Source organism: Notamacropus eugenii, chromosome 6, assembly GCF_028372415.1.
Source record: "Notamacropus eugenii isolate mMacEug1 chromosome 6, mMacEug1.pri_v2, whole genome shotgun sequence".
NCBI lineage: Eukaryota > Metazoa > Chordata > Mammalia > Diprotodontia > Macropodidae > Notamacropus > Notamacropus eugenii.
This window is the reverse complement of record NC_092877.1, coordinates 263769832-263788786: the sequence shown is the minus strand read 5'-3', so window position 1 is coordinate 263788786 and position 18955 is coordinate 263769832. Positions and strand designations below refer to the sequence as shown.

The 18955-nt window shown below is 37.5% G+C and overlaps 1 protein-coding gene across 4 annotated transcripts in view; it reads right to left on the bottom strand.

The window, feature by feature from the left end:
- Positions 1–18955, bottom strand: part of KLF12 (KLF transcription factor 12) — a 561576-nt gene that overhangs the window by 305517 nt on the left and 237104 nt on the right. For all 4 annotated transcript variants that reach the window (XM_072622304.1, XM_072622303.1, XM_072622305.1 and 1 more), the window contains one exon: positions 3334–3423. In XM_072622304.1, coding sequence (XP_072478405.1) covers positions 3334–3423 — 90 coding nt within the window. The remainder of the gene's footprint in view (positions 1–3333; positions 3424–18955) is intronic.

Here is an 18955-nt window from a genome sequence, read left to right as displayed (position 1 = left end):
TCAAGATATAAGCAGTGACCATTTTCACATGGATATTAAGTGGATAATTCTTTTTAATAAAGCAACATTTGGTCAAACTTTCAGGATAATATTCTGTTTCTGCCAGTTAAAAAATTAAAAAGTAATTACTGGGGAAAGATGAGATGGAGTTTCTATTTAATCCATGAAAGCAATGAAAAGATGGCTTTTTACAATGTGCTGTCATGGTAAGAACCCTGCACTCAGTCAAATCTGGCTTCCAACTCTGCCTTGATAACTTCTAGTGGAAGGATAATTCATTTCGTCACTTTCAAGCCTCTGTTTTCTCATCTGCAAGATGGAGATTAACAATATTTCTATGACTTCCCTCCCAGGTTTGCTGGGTTGAACATGCTATATACATTTGAGTTCTTAGCCTTTTCTGAACTTCAAACCTTAATCAAAATTCCACTTGCAAAATTGGATAAGAATGATGAAGATGATGCCTGAGGATGGCACAATACTTTCTGCTTTTCATTGGTAGTTCAAATATTCTCTGGCTTGTTTTTAATAGTTTTTCCATTACCTTTTTCATCACACACATATGCACACACGTTCATACACATGCTCGCACATAGGCATATACACAAATGAATACATTTACTGCTTTTTGAGCCGAAGGAAGTGCTGAGTCACTCCGTAGTTAAGGGTATGAAATGTAAGTGGATTTTTCATTTCCTTTTCATCAACAAGGAAAAACACAATCATAATGGAAATTAAATATTAGACTATATTCACTTATCTATGATCAAAATATATATGCTATAAATAATTTTTATATATTTATGTAAAGGATCCTTGCACCACAGAATAAACCAACAAAAGATGCTCCAGAGGAAAAAAAATGCAGCAAAAAGTAATGAGGGGGAGTGGACAGTTATCTGATTAATTTGGATGGGATAATAAGTCTAGTCAGATCAGAAAAGTCACTTTATTCAATCAAGGAATGCAGAAGTATTCATTAAGGACCTATTGTGTTCAAGTCACTAAACTAGATACTAAGTATGCAAATGAAAAAGCAAGATAATCTCTGCTTTTGAACTATTTCCATTCTCTAGTATTATTTAATCTGGATTTTACATCAATGTTGATCAGATTCACTTGATGATCATGATGTATTCCTCATTGATATGCAGTTATAAGTGGTAGGAAACTGCCCTAATGGTGACATATGCTTTATAGAAATATGGACATTCTGATGTAGATGACCAGGATAATAAATAACATCCAGGAAAATCAGGGGTGGTAGGTGACCACTGGACCTGGAGTCAGGAAGATCTCCATTCAAGGTCAGCCTATGACACTTATGGGCAGTGTGAACCTAGGCAAGTCACTTAACTTCCATTGGCCTGTTTCCTTATCAGTAAAATGGGATTTAAGGACAGCACTTATCTCCCAGATTTTGTTATAAAGTTCAAATAATACTTATAATGCACTTTGCAAACTTTAGAGCACTATATAAATAGGACTGTTGATTCATTAGAGCTAGAGGTCAGAGGTTGCATCTCCCTCATTTTAAGTATGAAGGAACTGAAGGCTGAGGAAGTTTGCCTATGGGTCACACTGAGAGTGGGACAGCTAGGTGGAGCACTGAGCCTGGAGTCAGGAAGTTTAAATCTGGTGTCAGACACTAGCTATGCGACCTTGGGCAAGTCACTTAACCCTGTTTGATGATCTTCATCCATAAAATGAATTGGAGAAAGAAATGGCAAAGCACTGCAATATCTCTGCAAAGAAAATCCCAAATGAGGTCACGATGAGTCGAACACAGCTGAAAACGACTGAACAAGAACACACTGATAGTAACAGGGAGCAGACGTGAACCCAGAGTCCCTGGCCCCTCCTACTTCATCATCAGTGACTTTATTATTGTTTTCGGTTTTTTCTCCCTCACTGCCCCACACTGCAACCTCAATCAAGGCAGTCAACTTTGTCAGTGGTTTTAGTTAGAAAAGAAGTGAATTCTAAATATAGGTATAAATCCTTACACGCAAGTCTCAGAAACAAGGCTAAGGTCTAGAGCCTCACCAAAGTCCTGGCAACCATAAAAACAATCACTTTTACTTACATAGTATCTCAAGTTTTAGAAACAGCAAACCAGAGAAGTAAATAATGCAAACACCATTATCCTAATTTTTAGGGGAGGAAACTACAGCCCTGAAAGTTGAAGTTACTTGTCTATGGCCACATGGATAGTAAACATCTGAACTGGAATCAATCGATAAACATTTATTAAGTACCAACTACATGCCAGACACTGTGCTAAGCCCTGGATCTGCCCCCACACCTCTTACTCGAAGTATTATTTTTATCATCTCCACCATATCTGTTCTATGTAGCAGACCATGCTAATAGCAGGTTTGATTGCTTTATAATAAAAGTATTTGTTTTGTAACAAAGGGTGAGATTCCAGAGTATTATTTTGAAAATTGTTATGATTGTCCAATGTCCAGTACGTAATATTTTATTCAGGTTTTGGAAGAAGCGATAACCCCATGCAAGTATCAAATCATCTGTCTATTTCTTTGTTTCCCTACTAACTTAAAAATAACTGTTCCATAATTCAGATAGCCAATATACAGCCCTGCAAACAAGGTGTTATTTCCTTCCTTTCTCAATGAAGTGATCAGCTTATAAGATGATGCAATCCCACTTCCCTTATCATTATTTTAACTAGCAGATCTATAAATGTTAACAGTTGTGAAATTATCCATGCCCTTTTAAAAAATCCAGCAGCAATCTCAGACTTTAAATTTTTCAGTAGCCATGAATTAATTCAACAGTTAGGAGATGTGTTTAAAAGTAGTATTTCCACTTGCTTTCACAGACACTTCAAATATACTGACCTTCAATTTGATCAAGTATCCCCTTCTTCTTATGGTGTGAAACAGGATAAATTGAAATGTCAATAGGAAAATTCATCCTGCAAACATGAACTACCCTATACCTCTACCTGTCCTCTGCCATTTCCCATTTTTAAAGACCGACGCTACATTGAGAGACTAGTCTTACCTTTCTTGGTACTTAATTCTTTCTTCTTTGTTTTGGATTTTTATTAGGCTTTTCAAAACATTTACCAAGCTACATCTAAGTAGTGACCATATGGTTCCCACGAGGTGAATGAATACACCTTCCTAAAGGCCAGATTGCCTGCACTCACAAATGGGTAGTGTTAGAAGGGAGAGACGGGTAGGTATTATTCAGCATACTGGAGTGTTACATATGTGTCTGCTAGAGACCTTGGCTTAGGTCTGGAAATGATTATCTCTATCAGGAAAAGGGTTGGGGGAAGGGTGTTTAGAAACCTCAACTTACCCCTTGTTCAGATTCCAACAGTTCGGTTTTGACTCTGACTGCCGGCATCCCATCAAGCATTAACATTCTGTTCTCAAAGGTGCTGATTTTCTGGAAAGAGAAAAAGAAGAGCAAAGGAAATAAACTAGGAAACACGAAAGAATATTTCTGGCATGTGCCTTCCATGCTGTACATCTCACACTGCTAAACTACTTTTTAAAAGCAATGAGGTATAATTAAATGAGAATATCAGCATAACCAATTATCCCTCCCTAATCTGAAATTTCATTTGAAATGATGACCAGGAAGTTGAATTAATCAGTCTGATTTTCTGACCTCTGGTTGGAGGTCAGGCTGTAATAAACCGGAGTAGGGAAGCCCTCCCTCAATTTATGTAGGGCTGGAACAATTCATCTCACTCCTGCAAGAGTGGGAGAGGGAGGGGTCAGTAAGATTTTTCCATTCCTCAGCTGGAAAGTGCATAAGAGGGAAAATCGGGTGGTCTAAATCACACCTAAATGATAATCAGTTATCTGAAATGTATAAATTATTTTAAAACACAGAGTACAAAATTCCAGGCATAAAATAACTTTGATAATGATAAATTCTAAACATATTCAAACTTCCTTCAAACAAGTCCCCCAACATTTGTTTATTGACAATTTAAACACCCTACCAACATATCTCATGGCACACGTCTCAGAAGACTAAGTAAGAATGGATTGCTAAGTAGTATGAGGGCATGGTCCTAGAAACAAAATTTTCCTTTCTGAATTAATTTTTTATGATTGTTAATTTCACTTTACAAAAATCATTTAAGAACAGGCATCTGTTTTTTTTTCCTTTTTAAGAATCAAATCAACCAAATTTGTTTTCTATTAATACTTACAATCTCTACATTTTCTTAAGGAAGTTAGATGTTGAGGGGTTGCATGGCCATAAGAGATCATGTTTCTGTTTTACCAGAATTCCTAATATTTGCCTCCAATAGGCACACATTTTCATTGCAGCCTTTACCCAAATGTACTTGATATGTTGAAAAAATAATTAAGCTGTAAAAAGTCAAAGAATATTCACATATTTCTTCCCTCACCAGACAAGGATTTTTAAAAAAATGCAAATATGATTGAGGTAAATCCACTCAGTATATCAAGGTAGTACTTTCTTTGTATCTCTCTTAGGCATTTAGGTTTTATATGATATTAATTATTTGTATATATATCTTATATCTCCAGCTAGACTGCATGCCCTTCAAAGTCAAGGACTGGGTCATGTTTACCTTTGTATCTCCCCAAAGCCTAGTATAGTCCTTTGAATGTTACAGGAGATTTTTTTTTTAATCATAGAATTTCAGAGCTGGAAGATACTCATATGATCTAATCTGTATTTGAATAGGAATTCCCTCTAACAAACAAAATCTGTAGCTAGCAAGAATCCAGCCTCTGTCTGAAAAACTCCAATAAGGAAGAACCTGGTCCTTCCTGAGGATGCCCTTTTCACTTTTGGATGCCTCTTGTAGTCACTAGGTTTGTTTTTTCCCTTCTATCAAGCCAAAATCCAGTTCTTTCTAGCTTGTACTATAGCTCTTTCTCCTCCCCTCTAAGGTGAAGAAGAAGATTAGGATTTCTTCCATATGTCAACTATCACACTCCTCTTATCTCTTCTGTAAGTTTTCCCCTTTTCCTTCTTTTCTTTTTCCTCTTTCCTTTTCTCTCCTTCTGGATCCTTCTCTAGTCATCCTTTTAGCTCTCCTCTAGGTAGTCTCCATCATCAATGTCCTTTCTACATGATATCACCCAGAATTAAACACAGTATTCCAAATGTGGTCTCACTAGGACAGAATATCAGGTAGCTATCAAACTCCTCTTTTGGGATCCTTATATTTCTCTTAATGTAGCCTTAGTTTATTAGTTTTTCCAACCATCACTGTGTTGATTCATATTGAGATTGCAGCCTACGACGGTCTTCAGATATTTTTTAATGAAATGTCTAGTCCTGTCTCTCCTATATTATTTTTGCGAAGTTTATTTTATGAACTCATATATAGGCCTTTATTTTTATTCCTTTTAAATTTAGATTTGGCCCTTTAGTCTAGTCTGTTGAGAGATCTTTTCAGATTCTGCCATTTATCTAAAATGTTACCTATTCTGAGCTTCGTGTCATTTGCATTTTGAAAAACATGCCATCTATGGCATGTTGATTATTAAAATCTGAATTAAAGTACATATGAAAATAAAACATCCATGTCTATAAAAAATTTAATCTAATTTTAGATGTATTTTTTTCTTGGATTATCGCAAATTTCTACTAAGAAAATCTTCATCTTCATCCCCACCTTCTCTCCTGAGTTCCAGAATATGCCTCCCCAGTACAAGTTCATCATTGTCCATGACTTCTAGCAGGTTTCTTACTCGCAAATTCCCTATTTTTTTAAATAAAGGCACCCCTATCTTCCTGCCACCCATGATCCAAACATTACAATCATTTTTGAATGTTCTCTTTCCATTACCAACTCACATTCCATTGATGACCAAATCCTGTCTTTTATGCCCCCTCCTATCTTCCCTATTACTGCAGAGGGAGCCCCCATGCTCCCAGTCCCTCAGGCTCACACCCTACAAGCCATCCTGGATTCCTTATTATCTCTTACCATCCCAAGCTGTCACCAAGGTCTGGCTCTGGATCATGCTCCCTTCTTTCCTCTGACACTGCCCCCACTATAGGGCAGGCTTTTATCACCTCACACCCTGATTACTGCAATGACCAGCTAGAAAGTGCCTGTCTCAAGTCTCTCTTCCCACTTTCCATCCAGCCACTAAAGGTCTGATCATATCACTCCCAACTCTACCTCCTCAATAAATTCCAGTAGCTTCCTGTTGCCTCCAGGGGCAAATACAAAATGTACTGTTTGGCATTCAAAGCCTTCATAACCTAGCTCCCTCCTACCTTTCCAGTCTTCTTACACTTTATTCCCTGCCACGTACCGCTAACTCCAATGACACTGGCCTCTTGCTGGTGTTCCAAGAACAAAACCCTTCATCTCTCAGCTCCAGGTAGTTTCTCTGGCTATCCCCGGTGCCTGGAATGCTCTCCCTCCTCTGCTCAAATTACTGACCTCACAGGCTCCCTTTAAGTCCCAACTAAAAAAAAAAAAAAAGCAAAGCCTTCCCAAACTCTCTTAATTCTAGTGCCTTCCTTCTGTTAATAATTTCCTGTTTCTCCAGTATATAGCTTGCTTTGTATATACTGGATTGCATGTTCTTTCTTCCCTGGATCGTAAGATCCTTAAGAGCAGGCAATACCTTTTGTCTCCCTTTGTATTCCCCCGAGCACACAGTAGGCACTTTTTGTAGTATATTTACTGAATTGAACTGAATTATCCTCTGCAAGATATCTCCCATTTACTTTCCACTCCCACTAATACCACTTTAGGTGAAACCACTACCCCTATGGCAATAGCTTCCTAACCAGGGCTCCAGTCTCCAGTCTTCCTTTGGCCTAAATCTATTCTAGAATTGAATGATTAAAATAATTTTCATAATGTATAGTACTAATCAACTCACTCCATTGTGCTACATTCTCAATGGTTGTGTATTCCCCACAAAATAACCTCCACACTCCTCAGCCTTACTGTGCCTTGTCCAAAGTCCTTAGCTTCTGCCTTGTACATAGTAAACAATTAATGCTACTATTACTGTTAGTGTTGCTGGTGTTTGGGGGAGGTATTGATACAGGTCTATATGATTTGGATTGGTGTCCCAGTGTGGAAATGCCCTATGCTAATACTTAATAAACACATCTGCAACTCAGGAGCCTTTGAGAGTTGCTTATAACAGAATGATCAGCCCATAATTACCCAACTAGCCATGTGTAAAAGACAGGACTTTTACTCAAGTCTTCCTGACTCCATATTTACTATGCCATGCTGGCTCTCGCTATAATAATAAAATATTACATTTGAATCAATGTGTATTTGTTGCACTGAATTATTTAGTCTCATGGTCAAAATCCTCCACCACCTGGCTTCAAATGACCACCCCCGCTTTACCTGGGGTTATTTCTTCATCACATAGCAGTGTGATATTGAGGAATTCACTATATCATTTCTCTGATGTCATAGTGTTCCTTGAAAACGAAGGACAAAGACAACAACCACCCAAGGCATTGGTTCCCTTATACCTTCACTCTTAGGCCCAGAATGCCTTCCTTTCCTGGCCATTATCTTTGGAAAATCTAACTCCATTAAGGCTCAAATCAAATATCACCTTCTCTATGAAGCCCTTCTCATAGACAGAAGAAATTTCTCCCTCCTCTGAACTTTCAAATCACTTTGTACTTCTCTTAAACATATCACATTACATATCATATTATAATTATTCACATCAGGTCTTAACTTTCCTATTAGCGTGGTAGTGTCTTGAAGTCATGTACCTGTTTTATTTACTTTTTATTTCTGTCAGTCACTGGGCACAGAGCTGATAAACTTAGCAAACACATAGTACATATTTACTGAATTAAACTGATTAACAGAATTCTTTTTTACTTTTGTTATAGAAAGTCCTTGTTTCATCATGTTTATCATCAATTAATAACAGAGAATGTGGCAAGACAGAGTTAAGCTAAGCTGCTATGTCAGTTTTGAACATTTCTTTGTAAAAACCATGGTAATTTTCAAGAAACTTTGAAAAATGACATTTACAAGGACCTCTTCTCTAATGGCCACTTTGGGACCCCTGTCTTTGATACTCTGGTGATGTCACACTGCACAGTTAAAAAGTAGAGGCTGCTTCTTCAATCAGCCTCAGAGTCTGTTGTCCTTTAGAAACAAACAAAAACTCATATTTGGTTTTGATCCTAGGAGATGTACCTGAGATATAAAAACTAGAGTAATTAAAAAGCAAGACATGGAAGAAACATTCAAAAGCCTTTACTCTTGACTTTTCTAGTTTATCCAAGTTTCTGCACCTGATGTTTAGCCTAGAGCATGAGAAATTATAGTCATACAGGCCAGCTAAGTTACTGTGCTCCAAATTTGAAATTTCTCTTTCCCACCAGGCCAGTTTCTTGTTTACATATCAAGGATGGATCTCATGTCCTAGGGCGTCAATGACTTCTGTGGTTTGGATGCTGGAAGTGGGTGGAGCTGCAATCTCAGCTAGCTTGGCATTCCACCATCCAGGCTCTGGAAAGCCTCTCTCCAGCCACCTACGAAGTCCCTTGCCTTTGTGATTAATAAGAAGAACAGTTAGGTTATACAGCAAAATCAGGAATCTACCATAATAAAGCATCCCGGAGGCTGTTTAGTTTGTAGACAAAGAAGGATGAGCTGATATTGCTTCACATCCCTGAGGAGGTCTTACTCAGATGAAAAAGGAAAGAAGGCACACGCAGAAGCAGGGGAAGAAATAGACAAAGAACGATTCTAGAAAGGCAGGTTTAATGAACTGTTAGAATCTGATTAGAGGCTAATGTCCCTTTTAGTACTTTGTACCAATTTACAGCTGATATACTTTAACCATTTTCCCACTGGCTGTGATAAACTCATTAGTTTAAAAAATGCAAGCTAACCAGAGTCTTTGAAGTTAAAAACTGATAAATCATGAAAACCTGACTGGTTCATGTACCATTTAACACATTTAAATCTAACTATATTTTCATGGTGAGGTCTTTCTTTTTTTTCTCTTTTGTTGCTTAAATTTGCATATCCTAAAGGCATGATGATGTACCTTTCCAGCTCAAATATAGACATGAACAAAGCAAAACGATGTATGGCATTGTTTCCAAGATACCAAGCCTCTCTTGATACTACTCACAAAAGCAGAGTTTTCCAGAATCTCCCTGCCATACCATAATCACTTCCATTAATAACAATGGGCACCATTGGAGGTCTAGACCTTGACAGCTGAACTGTTTCCTGAAGTGCAGTTCCCATTTGTATACATTTTGAAAGAGCTGAGCTGTCTTTGGGTTGAACATTTGTGAAGGAAAAAAATTAATCTTCAGTTTCATCTTTTTAACCCTGTTTTGCATCAATTTAAGCACTGAGCTGTACAGCATGATGGAAACCATCCACAGAAGCATATATAATTACAGAGCTCTGAAGAGGTGGTCATTAGAACACAACATTGACAGACGTATCCAGGCAAGTCAAGATTAGATACACACAGTCCCAGAAAATGTGAATTTAAATATATAGTGTAGTCCAATAAAAGGGGAGTGTTGTCAAACCCATCTTGTCATGCACTTAATCAAAACATGTTTGGAGTTCAATCAATAATCCAATTGATCCTCAAGAGATAAATAGAAATTACACAGGGCCATCAATTTTAGTCTCTCAGTACTGATTATCTGGTACTTAGATTGTAAAAATCTTTATGAAACACCACAGTCAAAATATATTCTGGCATTTGCATTCTGTCTCTGTTTCTATCTCAGTGAGAGAGAGAGAAAAAGAGAGAGAAAGGGAGAGAGAGAGAGAGAGAGAAAGAGAGAGAAAATGTGTGTTACTCATTTCATAAGCTATGATGTTGATCACTGAGAGATCATTTTCCCAGCAAATCTGGGTCCAGCAGGACATGATCTGAGCAGCTAAGTGATGACTAATTCCATGTTCACAACTGGGGTGTGGCACATCTAGATACTACCATTTGCCAAAGAAGCATTTTCCACAGCCTGTGCAACATATCAGTGTGGTCTACAGTGTCTCTATGAAATAGAGGTCAAACAGTACCTGTTCAGCAAAATGTACTGAGAATATATATAGCAACTAAAAAGAAAAATTACTCTTCATTTGGAATAGCAGATCTCATACACCTCATAAAACATAGTTAAATCTACAAGAGATCCTCAAAGGTTACTTGGCTCAACCTCCTATCTACTCATCTCCAATAAAATTATCTCCTGTATCACATTTCTAAGAGGTTGTCTATCTGGACTCTTCTTGAATGTGTCTAGTGATGGGGAGGGACTGTAATCCCTCAACTCATTTGCATGTAACTGTGTTTAAGGCTTAAGAAAGTAAAACACACTAAATGAAAAATCAAAAAATTCTGTGTGGACAAAGAGATGATTAAATAACAACTATTGATTTCATAGGTGGGATTTGGTGAGTTTTTTAATCTCATATGTGAGAAGCGAGTCTCTGAATACCAGATGTGGATCACTAAAATCTGCTCATTCCAAAAGAAAAATGGGGCTTCCCTCATACGCCCTCAAATCTTTTCTGTTCTATCTTCTATCTATTCCTCTCAGCTTGGCTTAATGCTATAAAGACACAATCATAATTCACTTAACGGTCCTTTAAATATCTCCTGATGGCTGTGACTCTCCATTCTCCCAAGTTTTCAAGTCTGGCTACAATTGGTAATATTAATGTAAAGTACTTTCCCTTTAAGGTTCAAATAGAGCAGTTTAATTCTGAAGGGGTAGAAAAAGTTTTTTGGTATTGGTCAGTCTAAAACTATTTATGGGACAAGCACTGTGCTGAGTGTGAGGAAAACAAACACAAGCAGAGACATTCTAAATGAATTTTTCAAAAATGCTAACTCTAGTAATAAAGGATTTAAGGTATTCTTCTTTCATGGATGAAACATTTCATGCCTGTGAAGAGTATGAAAAAACTCTGGTTTAATAAAATTGCTAAGATGTGTACCAAAAAACCTAGTTTTCACATAGGCTGCAAGCAAGCGTGGTTGGCAAAAGGGAGCAGAGAAAGAATTATGGTATAAATAGAGGAGCTCAAATTACCTTGAAAGGTTGTAGGGTGACACCTCTTTTGAATGTGAACAGATTGATAGTTTAAACAAGCAGATAAAGAATGGTTATTTGTTAAAAACTGCTAGAATGTAAGTGTAAAGAAACAGTTGTCAGAGACATAGACTGTTAAATTAGACCTCTTTGAAGTCTGAAATGGTTGAAACTACAGGGAATTGTGGTCCCTCAGCTCATTTGCATGTAACTATTTTTAAGGCTTAAGAAGGCAAAATACAGAAAACTTTAAAAATCAAGTAATTGTTTGTAGACCAGCAGATGATTAAATAAGAACTATTGATTTTATAGGTGAGATATGGTGAGTTTTTAATGTCTCATAAGTGCAAAGTAAGTCTGAATACTAGATGGCTCTGATGCAGACCCATGAAAGCCGTGAAGAGGAGATGAAGACCACAGCAAGTGAAAATAAAGATCGAGGAAACAGGAAGGGTTAGAAAGGTTGGCTCTGTAAGAGCTGAGTAAGAAGTGGTACCCAGGGCAATCAGTTGACAGAGGCTTCATCTGTGAAATTGATGATTGTTTCGAAAGAGGTTCCATATCATTGGATGAGAGTTTCACCAACAACTGCCACCTGGGACTCAAGGGAGACAAAACTTCACCGAGGGAAGGTTTATCTGCCTAGCCCAGAGAGTCAACCTTGGCTGTTTTGCAGTGAGCTATGTTTGTTACAACTTGATGAGTTAAATTGGCACCCTGGTGAGTGAACACCACCATACTAGGCTTCTCTGAATTGTCCAGAAAAAAGCCAAGGTGAGGAGTTTTGCAGTTCTCTGGCTTGAGGAGAACTGCCACCCCAATTAAGACTGATTCTCAGTTGTCATTTTAAGGGTGACTAAGTGAAAAGAGCTAATATATTTAAATGTCCTAGAGTAAAAGAGAATCTGGCCAGTTGGAAAGTGGAGTCAATCAGAAGAGGAGTAGTTAGAGAAGCAATTCTGGGAGGTACAAAGTGTTTCTAAATGGATCAATGATACCAAAGCCTTTAATACAAAGCTGAGAATTCCCCCAAGCACATGGAGTTTCCTCAATCATGTATTTCCCTCACAGGTATCTGTAAGTCCTTTTCTACTCTTCACCACTGACTCAGATTTGATTGGTAGGGCTGTGTCAGTGACCCAAGTTTACGTGTAGATAATGATATATTTATGATTCCTGCATTTTCTTTAATACAATAGCACCTGTGGTGTCATTATTATTAATTCTGTCTCATTATTAAGTAAATGATCATGTTTAAAATCTTGTCACCACTGTGAGGGACTGAATGGAATTCCAACATAGGGCTCCAAAGCTATAGTGCTGAGAAAGGGTAGTGTATTCTTTCCAAAGCAGGCGTACCCCTTAGACCCAGAGAGTTTTGAGTATATCTGGATAGTGGTGGGCCTTCTCTGGGAACCTAGATCTGTGATGGTAGGTTGGGACGAGTGAGTCAGACCAGCAACTCAAGAGTGGGTGTGCACATGCCTTGTGTGATACAACACAGATAGCCACTTCATGTCCTGCTCTCAAGGAGCTTAGAATCTAATGCGGAAGTCAATATGAGGACAATTATGTATAAACAATATTTGCACAGAACAAATTGGAGATAATTAGTCAAGAGCTTGCTCTCCCAGAGTATATGGAGAAGGCCCTGAAGCCTGAGTCAATACCAAGAGTCCTTTGGCCGTAAGCAAAAGAGACTTTACCAGTCAGCCATACCGAGGCCTTAAATATGGATTTTGGATACAGAGCAGCAGTTACTACAATTGAGAAAGTGCTACCTTTTTGGTCATTCCTTTGTAATGATAAATTTCTTCTTTAGTCTCTAAGATGGTTGACTTCTTAAATGGCCAAGTTCTCATATTTTTTCTAACTTGATGGGACTGTACACCTCTCTCCTGGAATATCTTGCAATTAACTTAATAAGTCATTCTCAGACTGAAAGCCATGGCTATTTTATCTGCTCTATGAGCTTTGAACATTTTCATATCCTTGATGGTTCCCTTTTTCTCCCCTATAATAACAACTATGTGATTACAGAGCCTTTATAATATGCTGGAAAGAACACTGGACTTCTGGAGTTAAAAGGCCCCAGTAAGAATTGTGACTTTGCCACTTCTAACCTACATGGCCTTGTGAAAATTATTTGTCCTATTTTTGATTCAGTTTCCTTATAACTGATGTGGCTGAACAACATAATCTATAAGGTCATTTCAACTCTAAATTCTGCGTTTTCTTACTGGGATGACACCTAACTTCAGATTTAAGGTAATCCAACTTGACAAAAGTTATATTTGTAAATGTTACACACACACACACACACACACACACACATATAAATATAAAATATATGTATAAAGGAGATGTGTCAAAGTGGAATCATGAGAACAAGGGAGTTCAAGCTGTAACTCTGATACATACTGTGTAACTATGATCAAGTCACCTAGCAAATACCAGGAAACTTTTCTAAGACGTTAATTCCCAGACAAATTGTCATTCCACATTGATCATGAAATCAAAGATCTGAATTCTCTCCAATACATTTCTTTCTGTGGGTGTGTGAGTATATGTGTCAGTGTGTAAAGGAGGCAGATACTGTAGTAGATAGAGCCTTGGACCTGGAATCCAGAAGTTCAGTCCTGCCTGAGACAAGTATTAGCTGTATTACTTTGGCCAAGTCATTTTACCTATCTCCTTCAACTTACTTATCTGTAAAATGGGAATGATCCCAGCACTTACCTCTTGGGTTGTGAGGACCAAACGAGTTAATATTTGTAAAGTTCTTTGCAAACCTTAAATTGTTACATAAATGCTAATTATAAGTGATAACTAGGTGGCAGAGTAGGTAGGCTGCAGCACTTAGTGTCAGGAAAGCCTGAGTTCAAATCCTACCTCAGTCATTTACCAGCTGTATGACCCTGGGCAAGTCAATTAACTCCTCTAAGCCTCAGTTTTCTTCACCTGTAAAATGGGATAATAATTGCATAATCCCATACAAGGTTGTTGTGAAGATTCAGTGAGAGATCCAAGAAGATCCAACGTCAAGTGTTTTGCAAACCTTAAAATGGTCTTAGTATGTATGCCTTTTGTCCAAAGTGTAAGTTCATACCCCATGCCAATTAGCAATTTTAGGTATGTAGCGATCTGTGTATTTAGGAAAGGAATATATGTATACACATATATGTAAAACTTAACAAACATAAATTTGACTTCATATTTACTTTACAGTTACTTAGACAAAGAACAGAAATGCATTTTCTCCCTTTACATACAGCTTTTCCTTTTAATTTTCTTCTGCTAAAACAGAAGTGCCTACTGAAGTTCCTCCAGGATAGAAGAGACCCTGAATTCTCAAGGGGTATGAAGAATGGGGCCCAGATTCTTACAGGATCTATGCCAATCTGGAAAGACTTGGATGCAGGGATGGGGAACCTGGGACCTCGAGGTACATGTGGCCTCGTAGGTCCTTGGGTGAAGCCTTTTGCATGAGTCCAAGTTTTACAGAACAAATCCTTTTATTAAGGGTATCTGTTCTGTGAAGTTTGGATTCAGTCAAAGGGTCGCACTAGAGGACCACATATGGCCTCGAGGCCAGCTTGCCCATCCCTAGTTGGAGTACGGACTCAGCAATAGATGATATCTCCATTATCCAAAGGTTCAGCCGAAGAAAATTAGAGAAGCTTATCACAAGATACTTGGCCAGCTGCTGGTGCTTATTGCTTTTTCAGGCACAGTAACTCATCAAAACCATCAAGCAAGGTGTGAAAAGGGTTGAGATTTGCATCCTTGATGGATGGTGCCTGCAGCATCCAAGTTAAATACATAGCTTCACTTCGGTATCCAGTTCTTACTGAGGACTGAGAAGGAATTTAGTAATGATTTTTTAAAATGACATACAGTGATTCAAAAATATATTCCATATAATAACCATAGCAGTTCCCACAGTATAAGTGAGAAAATTTCTCTCTCCCTTCTTTGAAGGGTTGGGGGCCCAAGGATATCATATAATAAAAGATAGTGTCAGATGTGGTTGAGATTTTGATGAAATGTTGTTTTTCCTCTTTGCTTTTTAATCTTTGTTATAAGGCATGGCTTGTTGGGTATATGAGTAGGGAAAATGTTATGTTAATCTATAATATCTAGTAACTATACAGCACTTTAAATTCTGTAAATTATTCACAAATGTTTTTATCCTCAATAATCTTGAGAGGTGGTTTTATTTATTATCTTCATTTTGTGTTTATGTTCATATTTTATTAGGAAATGAAAACAAACAGACATAGGTTACGTGAGTCAACTAAGGTCACACTACCATAAAGGGTGTAAGTCTGGATTTGAATTCATGTCTTTCTGACTCCAGGTCCAGCACTCTATATTCAGAAATGAAGGTGATATAAACAAAAAGTATTAATAAAAATGCTTTCAAATGAGAAAAAAAATTCAAAATTCTTTTTCATTTTTTTGGAGTTTTCATCTAGTTTTTGCAGGGAGAAAAGCAATCACTTCCTAGGAGGAATAAGTACCAGAAAGGAGATCTATAAGGCTCTATTCTTATGCCCTTTTAGTGTTAAAATGTTCCATATAATATATTCTGAAACCCTTTCCAAAAGTCTCCAACATAGCAGCTTCAAACAGAGATTCTTCTGTCAAAATGTGTGAGATTTATAATGCCAACCGTATGTGCTTAACCAGTAAAATCTCATGTTTACATTACAGAAATTTACATGCTCTTGCAATTTACACTTCTACTCCAGGATTCATTAACTTCTTACACTGCTACTGGAAGCTTCACCCAATTTAGATGATAAGCTAGATTTTCAGAATTTTTTCATGCACAAGTTCCATGTTGGTTTTTGACTCGTAGGGTCATCTATGGTGCTGTAATGGTGACCCTGGGTACTCAAGGCTATGACAAAGAGGAGTGAAGGCTAGCGTATGCTAAAAAACTTAGTGCAAACCCAGTGATGGAGATCAGGCTAGCCAAGTGTGGACAGGCACATCACCAATTCAATTCCACAATCATAAGGCACCTAGAACTTTTCTTTTGGCCACAGAAACTCATAAGACTGTAGAATCAAATAAGGGGTGGAAAGGCTACAATCATTGTTTCCCACAAAAGTATCCATAAAACAAATCTTTTGGAAATTCTTGTTCAAATCATAATGAATGCTCAGTACAAGGGTAACTAACCCTAATGGTCGAAGCTGATACTCAACATTATCATTAGCAAACAGCCCTACATGAAGGAAATGCCACCTCCCCAACCCTCCTTTTGTTTGTTGGTTAGTTAAAACGCCCTTTTGCCTCCCAATCTTGTTAAGAGTTTTTTATTCCTACAAAAAGTCCTATCACTGCTTCACATATCAACTTTGATAAAATGTGCAAAGTAATTTGTTTTTCTTCACATTTGTTTCTAGGACTGTATGGGAAAACTGTTGAGATGTCAAATGTACCCTTCATGCCACGGACTGGCCATTCTTGGTAAATGTATTCATTAGCACATTCCCCTATAGCAGTTTCACAGAGAGGGTTCATACTATTCAAGTTGTTAGTGAGTTCTTAATACCTTTAAAGATGTCTCCTAGGCTGAAATCTAAATCAGGATTAAAGAGACAGCTATGATACCCTTTGCTGTGAAAAAGCTCTGCTACTAGCCTGGGATCAATCAAGCAATCAACAAGTATTTCTTAAATGCTATCTATGTGCCAGGCATTTTTTTCATGTTTCACAACTTTAATAGACTAAGTACTCTGTACAAATTGAAAACACCAGATATCATTAAGTTACAAATATGTATTTTAAAAGTGAGTTTGGAACATTTTCTGTATGCCCTGTCACAGTGATGATAAAGTTGCTACTACAGTGGTGGCTGTAGACTGGCATCAGATACTGAATAACTAGAAAGGTGCAACCAAAATCCTACACACCAAAAGAAAAATAAAATGATCCTACTCACCCTGGAGGATACAAATGCAAGAAATGGAAAATTCCCTTTCAGTCAGTGTTTGCAATAAATGTAGTTTTACCTCGCTGTTTTGGGGGGCAACGAGTTGGGAGAAGTTGAATGCAAAAATATAAAAAATGTTTCCAAACACCCAAAATATTTTTAAAATATTAAGAGTAATACAGTTTGCAAAAAAAAGTGTTTGTATAAATGATAAGAAAGCAAATGTACCAAAACACTAGAGGAGTAAAAAGCTTACTGAAGGAGAGGAGGAAAAGAACAAGGATAAACTAACAAACAAAAAGGAAAATATGAATTAAAAAAATTTAAATACACAAAATAAAATTATCAGCAAAAATTTACTTTTATTAAGAATACCTACAGTTTAATAATACACACCTTTTTACCCTAAGACATTGTAAACTTTATCATTCATCAATCAAATCCCAGCAAACTTCATTTCAAGGAACTATGCTCACAAAGTCTGGGAGGAATTTTCAAGTGCCATCTGAAAGTTCCTCTTCACTGGAAGCCATGTAGCCAAGCTATCCTTGTTCACATGAAAGTAGAAAGCTCAGGATCCTATTTAATTACATTTTCTTTTCTTTGTACTTTCTTATTTGTTGCGTGGTACAGCCTGTTCCCAAGAACCTCTCCACTTCACCTTGAATGGTACTTATTTTTAATTCTTAGAAAACTAGCATTTGATGATCCAAGTCATATAACACCAATGGTAGAATACAGATTTTAAATTTATGGGTGTCTGTTTCTGGGAAAAGTTTGAGGTGATTAAAGGAACTTTTCAATTCCCCAAAGGCAATTTAAGACAGCTTTCTTCTTCCTGTTTATATCTGGACCCAATTCAATGGCCCATTTGCAGTGTTTGCCTAGAATAGATAGGTAGATAAATTACACAGACAGATCAATAAGCATTTATTAAATGCCTACCGTGTGCTAAGAACCAATGATACAAAAAAATGGCAAAATATCATTTTGAAGGGCATCACAATCTAAAGGTGAAAACGTATAATCAAATACCAGTGTGTTCATCCTTTGTTGCTGAAGAAGACCATGCCATCAGAGAAATAATGACATGACTTGCACTTGACTTTGCTTTTTTTTTTTGAGTGAGGGAGGGCTATGTAGATTAAATACACACAGAGGATCTATATACAAGACAAATTGGAAATAAATAATTAACAGATGGAAGACACTAGAATCTCAGGGATCAGGAGAGCTTCATGTACAAGGTAGAATTTTAGTTGGGACCTAACTTGAAGGAAATCAGGGGGCAGAAGTAGGGAGAAAGGGCGTTCCAAGTATGGAGGACAGCCAGCGAAAATGTCCAGTCAAGCATCTAGGACTATTTCCAGTCATCCTGATCTATATCTTGCCACTGGACCCAGAAGGCTCCAAAGGAGAAAGTGAAGCTGGTGACTTTGACTTAGGCAGAGGCTCTGAGCGGAGACAACACTGGGTGGGAACCACAGCATACAAACAAAACAGATACAAAGCAGGAAACAGAAGCAGATCAGCAACCATGTAGATAGCTAGATAACAAAATTGATAGAGCTTTAAACCTGGAGTCAGAAAAACCTGAGTTCAAATCTAGCCTCCAATATTTACCAGTTGTGTGAGGTTGGGCACGTCATTTAACCTCTTTGGATTCTGCTTACTCAACCATAAAATGGGGTTAATCGTAGCAACTTTCCCCCCAGTATTGTAATGAGGATCAAGTGAGATAATACCTGTAAAACTTAGCAGGGACTGGCATATAGAAGGCACTTTAAAAATGCTATTATAATGCTATTAGAAGGTGGAGCAGCAGCAGCAAGGTTGATGCGTTTGACCTTTCTGATCTCATTTACTATTGTGGCTGCAACTCTCATCTTTACAGAAATTACTTATAAATTTATATCTCTGGCCCTCACTTCCATCCTGAAGCCCAGGTCT